Here is a 20,295-nt window from a genome sequence, read left to right as displayed (position 1 = left end):
TCTCCGAGCTCCCTGACAGCCACATCCAGGATTACAGTCATGATGTTGAAAGAAAGAAAAGAAAGAAAGAATAAAAGACCGAAAGAGAGACAGAAAAAAAGAAAGAAAAGACAGACAGAAAGAAAGAAAGACAAAAAGAAAGAAAGAAAGACAAAAAGAAAGAAAGAAAGACAAAGAATAACTGAATTACTCACTCTCTGGTCTCCAGCCCGTGTCAGTGCTGCAGTCTGTGTCAGTGCTGCCACCTGCTGGTGGGAGCGTGTATGTCACCCGTTCACTGACAGCCTGGTTAGCTGTCATCATCACGCCTCATCTCACGTTAGCTGATGTCTTAATGCGATGAACCGGGAATGTATTGATCATGGCTAACCTTCGGATTCCGTTCGCCGTCGTGGTGGTCCAGGTCGTCCTGTACAGAACCTGCGAGGGTGAGCGACTCATCGCCGTCACCGAGGCGAACCAATGTGGCATTATAGCTAGCTGCTAGCTAGCGTTAGCTCGGTTAGCTAGTCGACACATTTCATTGACACAGAGACATGAAACCAGGCCAAGGTCCGTTTGTTTACACCTGGGTGTTAATCTAAATAGCTGTCATGTAACTGCAATGTAACCAAACACGACATCTCACCGTCTCGTAGTCGCCGTCGAGCTAGTGCACCGACGTGTTTGGCTGTAAGAGTTATTCTAGCTTATTAGCATTGATTATTTAATTTACGACACTGTGATTGTTGTTGTCAGCGCTGTGTACATCCTTTACCGAATATTTTATTTTAATTTAAGTCTGCTTCACTGTGACGTTATCTCAAGACGTGTGACATGTTGCTGTTTAGATATTAATGCCATGTGGATGTCAAGATTTTAATATTATTACAGATTAAACTACAGACATTAATGATCTCATACCTTCAGCCTCCAGGCACAGATATGGAGATAAAAAAACCCTTTTACAGATAAATAATACACCGATGTTTGATGTCGTGTATTGTTACACGTTGGTAGATTACTACATTATTTGGTAGTGGGCAACAGCTTATTTATAATCCTTCATTCCTGAAGATTCAGTGGTTCTTAGATAAAAAAAAAGATGGTAAAGAAAATAGTTAACGACATTGATGCAAAAGTCATGAAGAAGCTCGCGCTGCAACTGACAATTGTTTTCATTAGCATTTAAACTGGTGATTATCTTCTCAATAAATTGATTATTATTCCATAAATTGTCAAAGAAATGAGAAAAATAGGCATTAAAATAGGCTTTGTTCAACCAACAGTCTTAAAGCCCAAAGATAAAAGCACATTTTAGAAGCTGACACCAGGTAGCTTTGGTGTTTTTGCTTGATTATTAAAATAGTTGCCGGTTGACTTTCTGTCCATCCCCTAAAGTGTTAAGTCGATCAAGAGAAACAGAAACTATTTAACGAGTAGTTGCTACAGTATAAACTTGTTTTCTTCGAGGTAAAACATACACTGTTTAACTATTTACTTTGTATCACAATTGAACTGCAGTCGTCAGTATCTTGCCAGTATTTCTTCTCTGAGGTGTTTTGAAAACAATCAGCCAAATGTGGATTACAGGTGTGTGACATTTATAGCCACGGAAAGTCTGAAATGTCAGTCTCGTTTCATATTTAGTCAACATTCATCGTCCTTATTTCCTCTCTGGTTGTTTCGTTTCTCGCTTTTAACCGCCAGCATCTGCCTAGTAGGTGTTGAATGATTCAGCACCACAGAAGAACACAACAACATTTCCCTTGTTCCACTTAGATAAGACTGAAATTCAGCTGCGTGTATGTGGGTCTTTTAACAACACAGGTTCTTTAGTTAGCTCATTTTCTACTGGGAATCCACCAGAGGCTTTTCCAGAATTACTGGAATGTCACATCATGCCTGTGTCTTAAGGATAATATTCAATTTCACGGAGGAAGTCTCAGTCTCTCATTTAATCTCTACTCCTACATGCCCTCACACAAACTCTCCGCCCATCCTATCAAAGCTCCTGCCAGCTCGACACACCCCAACACTTCCTCCACTTCCTGACCTCACCAGCACCATCCTCCAGCTCTCTGTCCTTACCTCCACTTCATCTTTGCAACACAGCACTCATCAGAAAACGTTCCTTTAGTGCTTGAAATATTTAAGAGACTCTTGAGAGAGATTTTTGTTTTCTAACCTGCCACAAATCAAAACGGATGATATAACCATCATCCTTAGCAATCGAAAAGTGAGGTGTCACACGCTAAAGGAATCAGAATAGGAGTTCAACAGTGACAAAGTATTGCTAGTTATTGTCCTTTTTGGGCGTCATGTGAGGGTATGTTGCACGATGTCTATAAATCCATAGATTATAATGTTATTTATACTGTCACTGTATGCTGTTATTGTCCTCCACTGCACCTCACGTGTACTCTAAGTTCTTACATTTGACTGTTTTGTAAAGTCCAGTATTTTTAACCACGCAAACTATTCGGTTTGCAGCTCTGCGGTGCAACTGCACCACTGCCCAGTGTGAGAAGACCGGCCTCCAGTGTGAGACCGATGGAGCCTGCATGGCCTCCACCTCCTTCATCGATGGCCAAGAGCAGCACGTCCGTGTCTGCATCACACGGGACAAACTGGAGCCCCCCGGACAACCGTTCTACTGCCTCAGTGCGGAGGGCTTTCTCAACATCCACTGCTGCTACACGGACTACTGCAACAGCCTTGACCTCAAAGTACCATCAGGTGAGCACTGGCAGGTGTCACACAGCATGTACATTTACATTTAGTGCTCCTGTCACCGAGTGTCTGACCATCAAGGTTCAGAACACAAATGTAGGTCAGTCATTCGACTTGGAGCAAATACATAATACAAACAAGTGTGTGTTTACCTGGAGTACCACACATCTAACCTCAGGCGTGAACACGTATCTCTTTCCGACACAGTTTTGTGACTCAGGGTTCCTGAGAAGTGTCCTACGGGCTTTTGTACAGTTCCTGTGGAGAGAAGAGAAACTACTGTACTATTTGAAACTATTGTGACGGTTCATATGATTTTAAATTATATAAAGCACTTTAAAAGACTATAAACAAGGGGATTCTCTTCAGAACTGCCCCACAATGTATGAAAGATGGGTGTGAAAGACTACAAAGTTGTCCTTTCGATAGTATGCGTGTTAGATCTTCTTGGATTGATTGTAGAACCAGAAGGTTATGTGAGACCGTTAAGGACCCTGAAAGTCATTCATTTTTCTGACTCAATGGTGGAGTTGAGGAGGAACTCGAGCATCACAAAGATATAATAAGCCGGAACAAGCAGGCTTTTGCACTATTATGATGCTGCTAATGGAATTTCAACACTTCTTGCACTCATTATTTTTACAGTAAAAGCCTTTCAGTGTAGAGATTTGAGCATTTCTGTCTTAAATAATTGGGAATAATCAATAGAAGTTTCAAGAGTCAAACGTTGACTCTTGTTTTCTAATTGTCTGCTTAGTCAAAAGCTTTACACTGTCATCCCGCTAAGCCCTCTAAGCAGTTCATATCAGGGAGCAGCGTCTGTCTGTGTGCCAGATGTTTCATTTTAATTTTTCCACTGTTATCTTTCAGGTCTCAGGGAAGGATACGGCCCAGGTGGGACATGGGGGCTGGTGGAACTAGTGGCTGTGATTGCAGGGCCGCTGTTCCTGTTTTGTCTGCTGCTGCTGATGGGTACATTCCTGTATCAGTACCACCAGAGGGCCTACAGCCACCGGCAAAGGTTGGAGATGGAGGACCCCTCCGGTGACCACGTCTACATGACCAAAGACAGGACGCTGCAGGACCTCATATACGATCTCTCCACGTCTGGCTCAGGCTCCGGTCAGTGCACCGACGTGTTAAAAGTAGCTGCGGGCCAGCGCTCACGTTGCAGATTACACTGGGGGGGGTTTTTTCAGAAAAGCGCTGATGACTGTTCTCATCCTTTTGTGAGCAGGTCTGCCTTTGTTTGTCCAGCGGACCGTCGCCAGAACAATCGTCCTTCAGGAGATCATTGGCAAAGGGCGTTTCGGGGAGGTGTGGCGAGGACGATGGAGGGGCGGCGACGTGGCCGTGAAGATCTTCTCATCCAGAGAGGAGCGCTCCTGGTTCCGTGAGGCTGAAATCTATCAGACCATCATGCTCCGCCATGAAAACATTCTGGGCTTCATAGCCGCTGACAACAAAGGTGCAAAACAGGGGGGTCGGCATATTTGTGTGTTCGTGAAATAATGAATCATTCTCACATAAACATTTAAACTCTCTTTATTTCTGTCTGCTGCCCAGACAATGGCACGTGGACCCAGCTGTGGTTGGTGTCGGACTACCACGAGCACGGCTCTCTGTTTGACTACCTGAATCGCTACTCCGTCACTATTGAAGGAATGATCAAACTGGCTCTGTCGGCTGCCAGCGGTCTGGCACATCTGCACATGGAGATTCTAGGAACACAAGGTGACAGCAACACGTTTCACCGCTCGTCCCCCTCTGAACCGCGATCCTTATGTTTCCTCTCATGTTAACAGACTGGCCTTTTAATTGATGATGTGTCACAGTACCTCTGTAGAACTTGATTGATTACACAAAATAAGATTATAACACTGTAGATGATTTGCTGTTAATTTATGAATAGAAAACAAATGTACTTATTGGAAAATGGCAGCTTATGCAATGTGAGAAGGTAAGTAAATGGACCCCTGTTGAAAAATAGAGGACAAGGAGAAATTCTTAAAGTCAATAATGTCGTTTTTTACTTTGGAATGGCCGAGGGAAATAGTAAGCCATCCGATCTTTATATCTATAGTATACTGGTTCTCTTTTAAAGCAGGTCATTACTGAATCCTCTGTTTAACTATCCTGGAAAATTAAAGTGCAGTTGAAGACATTTTGTTGCACAATAATATGATTGTTTTCTATTTTATCAACCAAACTGTTGCCCCCCCCAAAAAAAGGAAAATTGCGTCTGACATGTACATTTATACTTTGGTAGGAAAGCCGGGCATTGCCCACAGAGACCTGAAGTCCAAGAACATCCTCATGAAGAAGAACTGCACCTGCGCCATCGCTGACCTGGGCTTGGCCGTCCGACACGACTCCGCCACAGACACCATCGACATTGCGCCCAATCAGAGGGTGGGCACCAAGAGGTCCGTGTCAACACACACACACACACACACACACACACACACACACCTGCAGCTGCTCACCGTCCTCTCTCACAGATATCCTCGACACCTTTCCCAGACAATCCTTTTATCCCTGCGCATGATTACAAACGGGGATTGTTTTCACATCTCTCAGGTACATGGCTCCGGAGGTTCTGGACGAGACGATCAATATGAGACACTTTGACTCATTCAAATGTGCTGACATCTATGCTTTGGGGCTGGTCTACTGGGAGATTACTCGCCGCTGTAATAGTGGAGGTCAGACTCTTTTGTTTCTACTCTGGATACTCAACCTGTGTTGTTTTATTTATTTTTTTTTTGTTATTGATGTTAACAGCTGAGATCCCAGCACTGTTCTGACCCCGACATTGTCCCGTGTTATCAGGTGTCCATGAAGAGTACCAGCTGCCCTACTATGACCTGGTACCTTCTGATCCTTCCATAGAGGAGATGAGAAAGCTGGTGTGTGACCAAAAGTTACGACCCAACATCCCTAATTGGTGGCAGAGCTATGAGGTATAAAAATGATCTTTTAAAGCACAAATGTTACCGTTTAAGAGCTGCGATTACAGCGGAGGTTTATTACACCATCAGGTTAGTTGCTGAGATCTAGGAACGCTGTGAAATCACTAAAAAAAAGTAGTCCAAGAGGTTATCAGGCTCCCCAGGGTAAAATTGTTTTAATATGGTAAAAATGAGTACTCGAAAAAATATTTGTCACTCTGTCTACAGGCTGTTTTCCATTCCAATCAGGCTAAGCTGTTTGCTTATTTACAACCAGAGCAAGATATATCTGCTGGTATTACTAGATTCAGTATGTCAGACGCTAAGAAAGTGGAGCACATACTGTACATGCTCAAGGTATGTTTGATGTGATCTAGAAACAGTTTCTCCATCAGAGAGCATTGACTCGTTCACAATTCTTTCAACAAATGATTGAAGGATTCCAAATATAAAATCTTTATGTTTCAGTTACTTGCATATGTAAAAAAAAAAAAAAAAAGTCCAGTATTGGTTGTGCGATGTTTACGGCCTGTTAGCTGGTTTATGTTTCCTGCCCAATCTGATTCACCAGCAGTGACTTAAGTGAGTTACTGCAGGAAATGACGGCAAAAACTACAAAAACAAAAGCGACGATGCAGTTATCCAAGCCTCGAACACTACTTAACTTCTTGAGCTACGTTTTGTACCATCATAATCATTTACACCCTTAATCCTTGTGTGCTTTTCCACTCTGCCGTTCCAGGCCTTGCGGGTTATGGGCAAAATCATGAGGGAGTGCTGGTATGCTAACGGGGCCGCCCGCTTGACGGCCCTGCGCATCAAGAAGACCCTCTCCCAGCTCAGCGTCGAAGAGGACATTAAAGTCTGAGCTGAGTCAGCGCCGAGCGGGACTCCAGACTCCAGACCGTATGACGGTGAGAAGAAGGCGGCCCAGGCCCTCTGCAAAGAACGCACAAAGTAAGAGAATGTGATGGAGATTCGCACTTTGTAAAATATTACTCCATTGACACTCCTGCCAGTTTTGAAGCCACTTGATTTCTGACGAACCCTACCTCGCTTACCCAGCCAAACTACCAAGAACACCTTTCCTGTCTTGTCCTCAGCTACTGCTGCCCTTCTGGTTCCTCTCTACACTCCGCACTAACAAAGGATCTTTGGATTCCCTGTGTACTTGTATGCAATCGATAGCAGGATATGTAATTAACCATTTAACATTTTGAAAAAGCAGCTGCTGATATTTCCTCACGGTCTCTTTGATCACAGTTGCTTGATAGTTAACAAATAGCATTTGCTGTTTTTGTCTTTTTGAAAGGGGGACAAGCTGGGAGGAGTATTTTTAACTTATATTTTATTATTTAATAACTAGATCTTGTTATTAATATATGGGTGTTTGTGAGGCTATTGTGCAGGTTTCTATTTGCCACCTACAGCATTCAGGCACATTACAAAGTCATTACACTGCTACAGCTGTGTTGTTTCGTCGTCTGATGATTACTATGTAAGCATTGTACAAAGCAGCTGAGTGTGTGTAACTGCAGCCCATTTACTTTACAACAAGGTGTTCAAGGACTTCAAAGTCACCGGCGCTTTAGGGCAACTTGCCAAACATGGTTTAGCCTTTTGGACCACTTGCTTGGAGCCCTTCCCATAAGCTGTTGTAAACCTCAGGTTTTCCTTATGCTTTCCAATCAGCCCTTTTGTTTTTGTCTGAATACACATATAGGATATATTAAGCAAAATGCATTTCACTGGGATGGAGGGTTACACGTAGAGCAACAGCTGCCAAGGAGTGGATGCTGTATGTTTTGTCTTTGATCTTCTTACAAAACGCATGAACAGAATGTGCAGAATATTTAGATGATAGGATTCCAATCTGAACGCAGCCGCTGTCGCTCGATCAACCCGCAGACCGTAACCCGCCGTGAGAATGAACGTTGCCGCTCGCCCTCAGATAAGCTGATATGCGCGACATTCACGTGAACATTTTGCCCTTCGCAGCAGCCAATCGTATTTACACTGTGCTGTAATACGGGACAATTCTTGTTCATTTTTAATCCCTTTTTAAATACACTAACTCCAGGAATCGGAATAATAGTTTGTTTTTATGTTCATTTTTTTATATTGTCAAAGAATGTCCAATGTTCTTTTCCCCTCAGGCAAGTATAACTACTGCACATATACGAGCTTTTTAAGGTGATACTTTTGATTTTATGTTGATACTTGCGTCATGTTATAGATGGTTGAATCTTTTATATCAGCTCTTTGGTTGGTTGTGAACAGAACTGTGTACCGACCTACTTTTTGACCTCGACATCGTGCTGATGTTGACTTCCTCCTTTAGCCCGCGTATTACGGCAGAGCAGTCTTTGATTTTTAATCAATGTTTCCCCTCACGTGTCTGTTCACCATACAATACCTCCTCAATGTGCAACATGTATGTGGATTGTTTCCGTCGAGCTAATCACTGTCTACATTTTCATGTTTTCAGGAAAGTGGTGCACTTTTGTCATTGCCTGTATGCAAATTCAACAGGTACTGTCTGTGTGTAGTCTTTCCCGTGTTATTTATGTGCGTGTGCTGTGAGTCCCGTGTGCACTACTACTGACCTCACAGCATTAAAACCAAATTGTTCTCAGAATCATCTCTGGTCGCGGCCTCCAGTGTTTAGTTAAGATCACACCACTGAAAGATGAGACTGTTTATTCAAATCATGCCAACCAGTTGCAGTACTCTCCATCCGACTGGAAACTGGAAAGAGAATCGTGACTTTTGAGAGAAGAAATGTTGAAACTAAATACTACTGAAATGTCTCAATGCTGTCTCGCAAATGTTTGACCAATACTTTACTTTAAAATCACTGGCTGACTACATTGTATTGTTCAAAGCTTGCTTGAAAGACTGGAGAGCTCTACTGTTTGATAGGCGGTCGATCATATTCATACACTAAAGAGGTATGTTTGTTAAATTGTATCTGCCTTACAATGTTTAAACTGCATAGAGTATTTAAGGTTGTAATACCCCCATGGAAGAATAGGAGGGTGTGAGTCAGAGACATGATTTATTATTCTACAAGTCTCTGTCTAGTTATGGCAAAGAGACAACTGCATCCATGTAAAAAAAAAAAAAAACTTCAGGATGTCAATCATGTAACTTCTAATACTGAGTAATAAATGCAATTGTTTTCCTATGTGGTGTCTATTTATTTTACTTTCTTTCATCGTGGCCAACCCCAACCTTGTATTTAATAAAGTTCACCACACACGGAGGTTTCAGGTGATAACATGCCAGTGTTGTTAAGTTTGTTATTTCACCCCAAGTGGCCAAAACACCTGTTAATGTTGGTTTAATAAACAGTGTAAATCCCTTTCTCGTCAATAATAACCAGTTGCATCGCTATACAAAGGTTGTATTTCATATATTAGATGTAAGCACTCGACAATAATGCCGTTTAAAACAAACTCAGAAACTTTATTGCTCATCCTTTCATTCACAATCTCAATGCAGAGAACTACAAAATCTGTTCACTTACATACAGCTGTACACCTTCCATTGTAAATATACCAAAACGGGAAGTTTAACATGTCCATGGGCCGTTTCTCTTGAAGGAAATGGAAAGGAAATGCTGGTATTGAGTGATTTTGATTGAGTCCCTCAAACACAATGAACAGATAACTGTTGAATAAATGCACTTGATGTTCATCAGTGACTGTAACGGACATCATAACACCAAAAAGGTAGAAATCAGAAAACAAGCAATGCCACAAAAATTGTTAATCTGTTTTCAAATGGACCACTTTTCTAGAAACTGATGAGATCTTGCAGTGTTGAATAAGTTCCTTTAAAGCCAATAATGCACAAACCCAAAACGTGATTAACAAAACAGCCAGAAAAAAAGTAAAATGTGCAATACATGAAACATCTGTTATACTTGACAACACAGACGAAATGGCAAAACATAAAACCATAAATATCCAGAGCTTGTGCATTTAGACAGGATGCAGAACAATGAACGGTCAGCTAACAGCAGATCCATTGATGCTGTTCTGCACTTCACAAACTACATTTTCACAAGAAGTGCTCTTCCAGGTTCGCTACTTTTGTCAGATTAAACGGTGACTGCAGTAACTTGTTTGTTTGGTTTTTCTTACTGGCTTAAATTATATTCAGCTTTTATTTATTTTTTGAAGCAATAGGTCCTGAAGCTGAAACCTGCAGAAGTCCTGGCTTATTAAAAACATTTAGTGAGACCATGATCGGCCATTTTTATTTGAAATCTAAACTGACCAGAGCAGACTGTTTGAGATCTTCAACATCTAGTGTTAGAATGAATTTGGCTATATCATTTTTATAATATACATTCATTTATAGTAGCATGTAGATGGTTTTTGTATGCATGTACAGTGTATGTACATTATGTATGACACATACAGATAAATAACCCTGGACCCTTATGACCATCAATATCTTATTTGCAGATTGGTAGTTGAGAATAGAAATGATGAAGAAATCAATCCCCCCCCTGCTTTCAAATAATCAAACTAGCTGGAAGCCGGAACACGTCATACTATTTATATGTACAAAGAACGAGTCTCAAGCAAATGTCAGAACAACAACTCACACCATCAGACAAAGTTACACTGTGTTTAAAATGACTCGCACATCGGCTTCGTGTGCATCTAGATTTCAGCCTCGTTATCAAAATTAAATGTTGCCAACAAAAGGCAACACAGGTAAATCAGTTTTCCTGTATCTTGTTACCGATTACAATTTACACTAATGGGGGAAACACTTGTGATCAATGGTCCTCTACTGTACATAAATCAACCAGCACAGAGGTGGGAATGATGCCTGGTCATCCTGAGAGGCTGCCACTCTTCAGAGGTCTGTTGGCTCCGCCTCTTGTAGCTTGGAACTCAATTTGCAAGCGCTTCTGTACGTCTGTGCTACTACAATTTTATATTGCTGCGTTAATAAAGCATCACATGTCTGCAGGGAGGGAGAAGTCTTCATGTGTGCATATAGGAAGTCTGATCACAGGAGCTGGGTGAGGATACTTCAATGTACTGTCAAAACGACCCTCTTACATGCCTGTTCCTTCTCCCTTTCCTCTGCCGTCATCTTTAAACTGTGTAGCCGTTCCTCATCAGGGTCACTTCCTCAAGCTGTGCCTATGGACAGAAAAATCAATTCACTAAGTTTAACATGAACATATTTAGAAAAATGTCTGAATGATTACACTGCTTCAATACTTCCTGTGTTTATAAGCTATTGTTGCCAATTAAAATCTTACCACAGTTACACGATTGTACTTACCCTCTTCTCCGTCAGTCAACACTAGCGCCTGGAGAATATCTGAAAGGGAGACAATTCCCTTCACCACATCCTGCTCGTCCACCACCACCAGCCTGTGCACCTGGAGGGAAACACCGGAGGACCATTTACGTTACTTTTACCTTCGTAAAATAGTGTTGTTGTTTCTATGGCAAGAAGAACGCATAGAGTAACTGATAAGGATAAAACATTGTTTATCAAAAGGCTCGAGTTCATTTGAAACTGGACAGCGATAGACAAAAACAACAGGGGGAAAAACCACAAGAGACGCATAACGACGTCCAGCTCTCACCTCGGCATCCACCAGTCTGTTGATGATGGCCTCCAGAGTCTCGTGCCTGTGGCAGGTCAGCACTCCTTCAAAGTACTGCGAGCGGTGCTGCAGCGCTTTGGTCACCGTCAGATCCAGGTTGTTATACGTCTTCTCTGCTGCCAGGTTCTGTATGAACACAGGCCTTACGGTAAAAAAACGTTTCTTTATCTTAAATGGCATAACAGGCTGAGTGATGTGAATAAATCCTTTACCCCAATATTGATATGTATGGTGACCCAGTGGATGTATTAGGCTAAATAGAAGAGATGTAGATAAAACAATCATAGAATATCTGTTTCGGGCTGATCCAGTGAGTAAATTAAAACCTAACAAGTTGAGATAATCACATTGAAGCAAAAATACGGTAAATTTGCCAGAAAACGTGTTTTGCTCATTGACACTACCCACGATTACTTTGCTAGAAAACGTTTAAAAAGGTCTATTGTCTCTTGCTATAAATGTTGTCATGTTACTGTAATCTCAATATTAGAGCTGCAACGATTTCTTGACTATTGATAAAACAGAAAATCAACTATTAAGTATTTTGATAAGAGATTAATCATTTTCAAGCTAAATATATTTGCTGTCTGAAACTTCTAAAATGTGATGCTTTTCTTTGTCACATCTGATCGTGATCTGTATATTTGGGGGTTTTGGACTGTTGGTTAAATAAATCATAAATCATCCTGGGCTCTGGGCATCTTCCACTATGTGCTAATAACGCCAAAAAAAAGAGTGAAAGACAGATAACAACTTACTATTACATCAAATTTTGAGTATATATCCACCACTCGACCTGCAAGAGAGGCAGCACATCAGTACACAAACAAACGAAATTCAAGGAGGTCTCTGATCATTATTGCAAAATCAACAAGGGTGTCATTTCAACCCGCCCACGTACCTTTGTCATCAACAACGGGGAGCGCCGACACTCGCTGCTCAACAAAAATACCCAGCGCCGTGTACAGCGGTGTGTCTGTGCGGACCACTGCTATGTTCTGGAAAGTTCCGATGTTCAGGTCCTCTATGGTTTGTCTCAAGAACGAGGGTTTTGGCATCTCGGATATCTGAGAACAATAACAAGAGATTGTGCAAACAACACTTTGTTAAAACTGTAGGGGGATGGATGTCTTTGTAAAAAAAAATAGTTTCATACTTTCCCATTTTGCTTAACTGTAGCTAGTTGTCTCTACTAGACGTCTGCCGTGTTACTATCAGCCTCAAACACTGAAAACAATTCTAAGTATTCAATGTAGGAGTAGCGCTGGGACTTACAAAAAGCTTCAGGAACTTGAGAATCCTCTTGTGTGTGAGAATATAGAGCGTGTTCCCCGTCAGCGGGTCGATCACAGGCAGTCTGTGGATCTTATTCTTCAGCAGAGACGATACTGCATCATACAAACTGTGACACACAGAATGTCCGAGAGGACCAAGCTAATCTCGTTATTTTGGACACAGCGTGTCGTGAGGTAAGATAGCTGAATATAAAAAGTGAACGGTTAAATAACTAAGATATAGTTACTTAGTAATATTAGCTTGTAAACTTGTTGGTATCATGGCAACAAATGTAATAACTTGAAGTGTAAGTTAAGTGAAGCATTTGAACAATAAATATTATGGTAGAAACAAAACTTTAAATCTCTTTATTTAGACAACAAAAGGTTTGGATCTGAAGTTTGACACCAGCAACAAAATGCAGATGTCTAGAAGTACTACAGTCAAACCAAGTATTCATCTAAAAAAACTACTCACCTGGCATTGGGAGATATGCTAACCAAGGGCTTAAAGGAGTCTTGAAGGTACAACTCTATTATAAACAAAGACAGACAAGAAAGTCAAGACCTTCAAGATTACATGAGTCAATGACAAGAAGTACGTTATATATTAATACAACTTTTTCACCTCTCCATGTTTCAATTTTGTGCTCTTCCAATTCGTATATCTGTACCTGAAAGATAAAGAGAAAAGGTGTCAACACATTTTTGAAGAACTAAGAAAGAAAACAAGCTCTTGATACAAATAGGAACATATGATGTTAAAATCCTAACTATGACAATCCAAAAAGTCCTGTAGTTCAACTTTGAGATTTAAATGTTACAGTTCATCGAACAATTCAACCATTGGGTGTCCAGCATCTTACCAATGGAGATTTGTAGTAGCGATGTAGAATATTAATAAAGTCTGTGATGGTCAGCATACCTGCGGAGATGCATGAGGAGAATCAAGTCAGTCCTCCATTTATTTCGTCTTACACAGAGTCAAAGTGTGCCAAATGAAAACGGCTCTCACCAACAAAGCACTGCTTCTTGCTGTCCCACAGAGGCGCTGCTCTTACCCCGTTAGAGACGAGAGCAAAGAACGCCTTCTTGACCTGTGAAATGAATCACACCAAAGGTTCAGTCTAAAGTAGCTAATGAGAGATAGATCTCGTTTTAGTTTTTTTGTTTCAAAGCTTTTGTTTTACCTGAAGTGAGGTATCAAACACAACCAGTTTGGAGCTGGTAGGTACGAGGTCATAACACCCGTGGGACTTCATGAACCTGGTGTACACATTGTGCTCTGGGTCTGAAGCAATGACAGAGAGTATTTCATGAATTGATTGTCATTTTGAAATAGCACTATTTCTGAGATTTATATAAGTTCTTACCCTCTACGACTGGGTCCTTTTTGCCCTCAAGATCATCAATAATCACTGGAATCTTGAAATGTAATAAAAAGTTCATTATAATTTAGATTGTCTGGGCAACAAGTCAAAGACTGTTATTCAAAAGCCTGCATAACATGTCTAAATAATCCATAGCGTAGCAAATGTATTGATTCCAGCAGGGTTATGGGCAGAGGCACTGATTGGTAAATAGTTTAAAATGTGTGTGATCAGCAGTTAGGAAAAACCTTTGACATTGTTTCGTTAATGTGCAATTTAGTTATAATGCTCACGGTTAGGATAATGGTCTTTACTAGCAACTGATCAACTGCATTACCAGGATATCTGACACACATAGTACGCATTAAGTGCACACATATACTGCAGTCAACAAGTTAAACAACAAGGAATAAAAGCTTTGTAAAACATGTCTTTAGTTGTAAAGCTCTAGCTATTAAACATTTATTAATATTAATACAATGTAATGACTCCTGGTTGGGAAAAACCAACACAGGGCGTCGACGCTGTTTAAGTTATGTGCACATTGGACAACGTCACTTTAATCAAATAACATATTAACTTTGGCAAAGCATCAGCAACACGCTAGCTAGCGTCACTGTCTACCGACTGTCTGTTGACCTAACGTCACCCTGGTGAGGTTTTGATGTTATGTGACACACCGTCTGGACTAATTATTGGACACCGAAACCGGGTCTGAGACAACAGTTAGACGGGTTGGAATATGTGGCTTCTTGACGGTTGACAGCCGTTACAAAGAAGTGAGCTAGCCTCAGAACTACTTTGCCAATAATTAGCTTAGCTAGTTAGCTGCTATCCTTAGCATGCTTCGGGAAGTTATGTTAGTTAACTTAACGTTAACTCAGATGGAGAGGGTTTGTTAGAAAGCTAATTATCTGTAGACGCTTAAGTCAGCTAGATAACTTACACACTCCATGTTTCATTCGCTGTGTTGTCTTTCTGTAGCCGGGTCCGTTGACAGTTGGCAGGTAAGATCTTGCCAAACACACACAGGTCTTCCGCTACTCCTCGCAATGAGCAACTTGAATGGCTGATCACTCGTTCTTCTTCGTCTTTGGTTTTAGCGGCAGCTTGCACCCTAAGCTTTGCACTATCGCCGCCCTCTGGAGTAATGTTAGATTTCCCTCATCAGTCCTGTTCTCCTGTAGATGCTGACCAAGCATCTTCCTTGACCACTTCCACCACACTATATGTTCTTTCCTCCTGCTCCTGTTATCCCTGGTCTTTTCATGTCTTTTCTCTGTGATTCATAATCTCCTGTAACTAACCAGCACATCATGCTCTACAGTTTCAGGCACCTGACAATGATCACAGAAACCGGTTGGATGTTTCCCTCTAATGTGAAGTAAACTGTGAAGAGATATATTTACCCCTATGAGTTCTGCACACCTTATCTCCATTTGTTCCTAGTATCTCTTCCAAATTAAATAAATACATGTCTGTAAGCAATAATAAAATTATTCCTCATCTGGTTTGCACCACAATTTTATGTCCAAACTAGACCATAAAGTAAACCCTCATTATGATGCTGTGTTTCTATATTTCTTCACAGTAATAATGTGTGGAAGTCCAATAGGAAGTTATCGTAGTACATCAGCCTATGCAGCAATATACTGCGGGTGACCTTGCTTTTTGTTCATTTTCAGCTACCTAAATAACAGACAAAATCAGCACATCAAATGAGTAACAGATTTATTTATATACAAAACTGTTTACAGCAAGATTTCTGAATTTAACATCGACCCACAAGGGCATATTGGTGTTCAGGTGCACACCACCACCATGGTATCAAGTCAACAGGAGGAGAAAAATAACAACCTTTAAGAACACCGTGAGCCCTAAAGGGAAGCAGATGAGGAACTGTAAGGCACCAGACACAGCATCACCAGCTTCTGTTCAACCATCATCAATCAATCAACTACTTACTCAGCAAAGCATGTGATAAAAAGGTTACAACTACCCACTACAGGTACAACATGAGGATTATGAGGGGAAACCCACATTGTGTCTTTGTAAGGCTACATGGATCTAAGGAAAACAAGTCATTAATGATCTCCAGCTTGTGACAGTGGTCATGCAAATCCACAATATGAATTAAATGGACTGCATGCCTTCCTGGCTTGGTTCTGTCAAGCCTGCATAAACCATCCCATCAAAGCCATGAGCTCAAAGATTACTAATGTAACTCTGTAGCTTCCAGCCACTTAAATGGATTTGGGCAGTGTTTAAATGCAATGTAAAAATTGCAAGTCAATAATATTCATATCTATAACGCACTTTTGAGAATATACTCAGGAAACTGGAGCGCAAACCTGCACCACGCAAAATATAACCAATAGTATCAAACCATTTCCTAAGATTCTATTTTTATTGTATAAAAAAAGGCCATAACTGGTAAATATCAAAGATCTATTTCAATCTATACTAAATTTCTCTGAGGGTTGTCCATAAGATAACATCCTTATTACAGTCAATAAGGAGAAGTTTAACCGTAGAAACATAGAGGATTAGTCTAATCTGCTTAGCAGAAGAGCTTAAAATGTGAGTCATTAAGAGTTACAAATAGATTCCTACATCGTGATGACGCAGTTCATAAGTTCATTGGGGAAAAGGTACCCGAAGAGGAGTTGATAAAAAAATGACAGTGAGAAGAACCGTGAAACCAGTGAAGCTTCTTGTGTGAAATCTCATTTCAGGGTGTTCAAAGGAAATCCACCATTTGTGAGAGAAACTGACATTTTAACACCACATTTAAAGCAATGTGAACTTTGACTCTCCATATTGAAATAATACCAGTCCTTAATAAAGTTAACCAGCCCTACATGTACATGATGAGAGTTAAGTAGTTATTACTGTATATTAAAAAAAAAAAAAAAAAAAAAGTAATGTAATTAATTGGGACCAATGTGTTTGGCAATATTATTATGTTTTCTGAGCAGTTGGTTGAAAAGTCCAGATTTTGCCACGTTATAGATAACGTTTCGATATTTAAAGAAAGTGTTCACCGACTGTTGAGTTCTTTGTCTACAACAAAGATGAATGTTGCTCTTAGAAACGTCTGGCCGTAGGTTACAATTAGTGGGATAGTTTATCAACGGTCGCCTTGCTATGTAAATCAAGAAGATATCACATTTGAGCAGAAAAGTTCCACTGTGGTGTCTTGGGTGTCGGTGAGATCACGATTGGAAAGCTGGTGACGTTGTGGCTCCTGTCTTCAGCTAAATGAGCTTTTCTGATGTCCTGGACAGACTTTTTTTTTTTTTTACATCACAGCGCACTTCTTCTCCTCTGGGGGACCGTTCCCATCAGCTTTCTCCATCTCCAAAATGATCCGCTTGAAAACCTCCACAGCAGTCTGCATTTCAAGAATATTGTCAGAGTGTGAATGTGCGTCAGAATGAATATTGTTGATATATAGTTGGTATTCAAAAGACACCTCCGGCATTACCTCGTTCTCCTTGGCGGAGGACTCCATGAATGCAGCACCCCAGGAATCAGCAAGAATCTTTCCCTCGTCTGGCTTGATAACTCTGGAAAAATAAAATGTAACCGAAACTTCACTTACAGAAAACACCTTTCGTGTTATATTTGGCTACACAGGCAATGCATTGTTGGTTCGGACATAATGTGGTTTATACTCTAAACACTTTAAATAATCTTGATTACCTTTCCATGTGGAGATCTTTTTTGTTCCCAACAAGAACAGTTGGGACCCTAAAAATAATAATGAAGAAATAGTTACAAAAACACTTGTCACACAACAAAAAAAGAGAGAATTTTGGAAGCATTGAATTTTAAGGATCCAACTAAACTTACTGAATCTTTCCAACCATGTCTAGCAGCTTGTCATGTAGATTCTGCACAACTTCAAAACTGAACAAAGACAAGACACGGCGGTGAGAAGAGTAGTCGGTATGCATGTTACTTACTAACACGTTGGAATATTTTGTTTAAGCAATGGGCAAACAGGCACACAATGAAGTTGAATACAACACCAAAACTACAACAAATGGAACATTATAAACGTATTTATCGGGCAATTATATGCCATTAGAAATTACACTGCTGGCATATGTAAACAACAGCAGGTTTAACCCTTGTAAATCTTTGTGGTTTGTATTATGAAGTCTGTAAGTTAGATCACAGAGCTGGTATCAATTGTAAGACACATATAATGTTGTCGCCCTAATATAGTGTGTTAAGACTTTAACACCGTGTGCCTCATTATTCATACGGATGTGAAAACACAACCACCCACTTACCTTTTATTGGAAGTCACTGAATAGACGAGGACATAACCATGGATGTCCATTGAGTGGGATTGGTGAAAAATGGAGTACTCATCCTACAGACAGAGGGGAGATATCTTACTGGGTATGACTATTACCAAACACAACATTAAATGGAGTCAGACATACAAGAGTATAGCCTCTAGAGTCTAGACTAAACACTTTCAATTAAAATAGACAACTTGTCAATCTGACATCAGAGTACACGCCATTATTCCAGCCTAAACCAGCAGTTACAGTAAGTAATACGGGCGGTGTAGATAACGCTGACTTGTCACATTAACTGTCTGACTAACGCTAAAATGGGCTTTCAAGTGTCTCTGTGACGTCTTGCTTAACGCTAACTAAACAAACCAAGGATTTATTCTAAGGTTAAATATTAAGGTTTAACAGATCAGTTCAGATTAGATCAAGAGTTGATTTAAAACCTAACGTTTAGTGCTTGTGTCAGATATGATGGTACTAAATGAACTTACTTGTCCAGCTGTATCAACCAGTTGAAGATTGAAGTCTTGACCATTCACGTTGACCAGTTTGTTGAAGGCTGAGGGGAGGGATGAACTAGTTTTAGGAAACATTTCTTTACATTAAGCGAAAAGCTGTGTGACTTTTTTTTGGGCTGAAACATCTTTATAAACAATCTAATCCAACATACTGTTTTCGATGGTGGGGTCATAGGAGTCAACAAACTGCCCTTCCACAAACTGTATCGTAAGAGATGACTTTCCTGTACAGGGCAAAGAAACAGAACAGGGTTGTTTAACTACCATTTTGTAATACTTTTTCTTTATAACAATCCTCCACGTAACACTGGTAACACATGGTAAAGGCATCATCAAAGATGTGGCCGCTGTAGTATTTCGTAGTATTTAGACACAATATGATAGCTATGATTATGGTGAACTGAAATATGTGAGCTTCCAAATTCTGTGACGCCAGAGCATCAACTATGTGATACAGTCAGAGAACATACAAATAAGTATAATAGAAACTGAACGGCAGTACAGATACATGTAATACAGCTAACACAGAATCTGATCGCTCATATATTTTAAGTTCATAACGAGTGGTATTAACTTCGAATGAGGTCGAATATTGTTACACGTATATATCACACTTTCTTAAACTCTGTACTTTAGTTAAAACATGCTAGACTACTAGTTTCGACAGACACCATTTGTCTCCACCACACCAGGACGTCAGCGCTAAATGCGTTTACCCAGTACACGTTACAACTAACTCAACGTTAGAAACGGAAGACTTTAGCTTCACAACAACATAGTTGGTTTACGTGTAAGTTAGTAATCGACTGCTCGTCAAACACACGTAGCACAAAGACACACGAACACGGGCAATACAGCGTTACTGGCGTACGTGTGATAGAGTGAAGAGGAAAACAAAGCCAGGACGTTAGCCTGTTAGCATGCTAGCTGACTCACATTAGCAGTGCGCGAGCTCGTGTTTACTCACCTACTGATCTGTAACCTATAACGGCAATCTTTCGATGTTTCGGTTGAGGCATTCTGGTAAATGTTGTGTTCAAGATGTTTTATACTATTTAAAGTACGCCACCTACTTTTATTCTCGAAGCAAACTTTTATCGCCACATTCGTCTCACATCACGTGACAACAACAAACTTTTCAGAGCTGCCCCGCTCGAGCTCTCTGCTGGGCCTCGCGCTGGAAGTTTAAGAGTTTAAGTACAACTTGTACTTATCTTTAAAAAAAAAAAAAAAAAAAGGTATCGTTCTGTATCTGATATCGATATCGATCGGTGGTTTGAAATTATGAAATTGACGTTCCAGCTGAAATTGAAAAAACGAAAACAAAACGCTCGCTCAACGCGGTTACGATTTGCAAGTCAAAGTGACGGAAACTGTCATGTTGTGTAAGCACACCGTCGTAAAACCAGGGGATACGTCATAACTGACACGGACGTGCGTTCTGGACCGTGTGTACGGCAGAGGTCACTCTTTGCGCGTGCCAGCTTGTTTCTGTCGGACAGACCCGTTAGAC

The 20,295-nt window shown here is 40.6% G+C and overlaps 3 protein-coding genes across 3 annotated transcripts; 1 reads left to right on the top strand and 2 right to left on the bottom strand.

Annotated features, from left to right (window-relative positions):
• The first annotated feature begins 312 nt into the window (after positions 1-312).
• Positions 313-8,839, top strand: LOC306714988 (activin receptor type-1B-like). The gene is made up of 9 exons (XM_079185200.1): positions 313-428; positions 2,473-2,718; positions 3,583-3,834; positions 3,950-4,180; positions 4,279-4,446; positions 4,982-5,138; positions 5,293-5,417; positions 5,545-5,675; positions 6,406-8,839. Exons 1-9 carry the CDS (start codon positions 362-364, stop codon positions 6,529-6,531), a joined length of 1,503 nt encoding a protein of 500 aa, XP_079041326.1. The 5' UTR covers positions 313-361; the 3' UTR covers positions 6,532-8,839.
• A 272-nt stretch (positions 8,840-9,111) lies between these two features.
• On the bottom strand, positions 9,112-15,039 carry LOC306693942 (5'-AMP-activated protein kinase subunit gamma-1-like). The gene is made up of 13 exons (XM_079156629.1): positions 14,898-15,039; positions 13,955-14,006; positions 13,772-13,872; positions 13,597-13,678; positions 13,448-13,506; positions 13,210-13,255; positions 13,060-13,114; positions 12,583-12,709; positions 12,209-12,374; positions 12,066-12,103; positions 11,287-11,433; positions 10,977-11,076; positions 9,112-10,831 (listed from the first exon to the last, which is right to left on the bottom strand). The coding sequence occupies exons 1-13, from the start codon at positions 14,904-14,906 to the stop codon at positions 10,821-10,823; spliced, it is 993 nt and encodes a 330-aa protein (XP_079012755.1). The 5' UTR covers positions 14,907-15,039; the 3' UTR covers positions 9,112-10,820.
• Positions 15,040-15,665: 626 nt separating this feature from the next.
• On the bottom strand, positions 15,666-20,155 carry rhebl1 (Ras homolog, mTORC1 binding like 1). The gene is made up of 8 exons (XM_079186100.1): positions 19,750-20,155; positions 18,935-19,006; positions 18,756-18,823; positions 18,253-18,335; positions 17,807-17,863; positions 17,657-17,704; positions 17,439-17,520; positions 15,666-17,345 (listed from the first exon to the last, which is right to left on the bottom strand). The coding sequence occupies exons 1-8, from the start codon at positions 19,799-19,801 to the stop codon at positions 17,253-17,255; spliced, it is 555 nt and encodes a 184-aa protein (XP_079042226.1). The 5' UTR covers positions 19,802-20,155; the 3' UTR covers positions 15,666-17,252.
• Positions 20,156-20,295: the final 140 nt, after the last annotated feature.

This window comes from Pholis gunnellus, assembly GCF_910591455.1.
Source record: "Pholis gunnellus genome assembly, chromosome: 3".
In the NCBI taxonomy this organism is placed as follows: Eukaryota; Metazoa; Chordata; class Actinopteri; order Perciformes; family Pholidae; genus Pholis; species Pholis gunnellus.
Note: the sequence above shows the minus strand (reverse complement) of the source record. Positions and strands in the feature narration are given on the sequence as shown.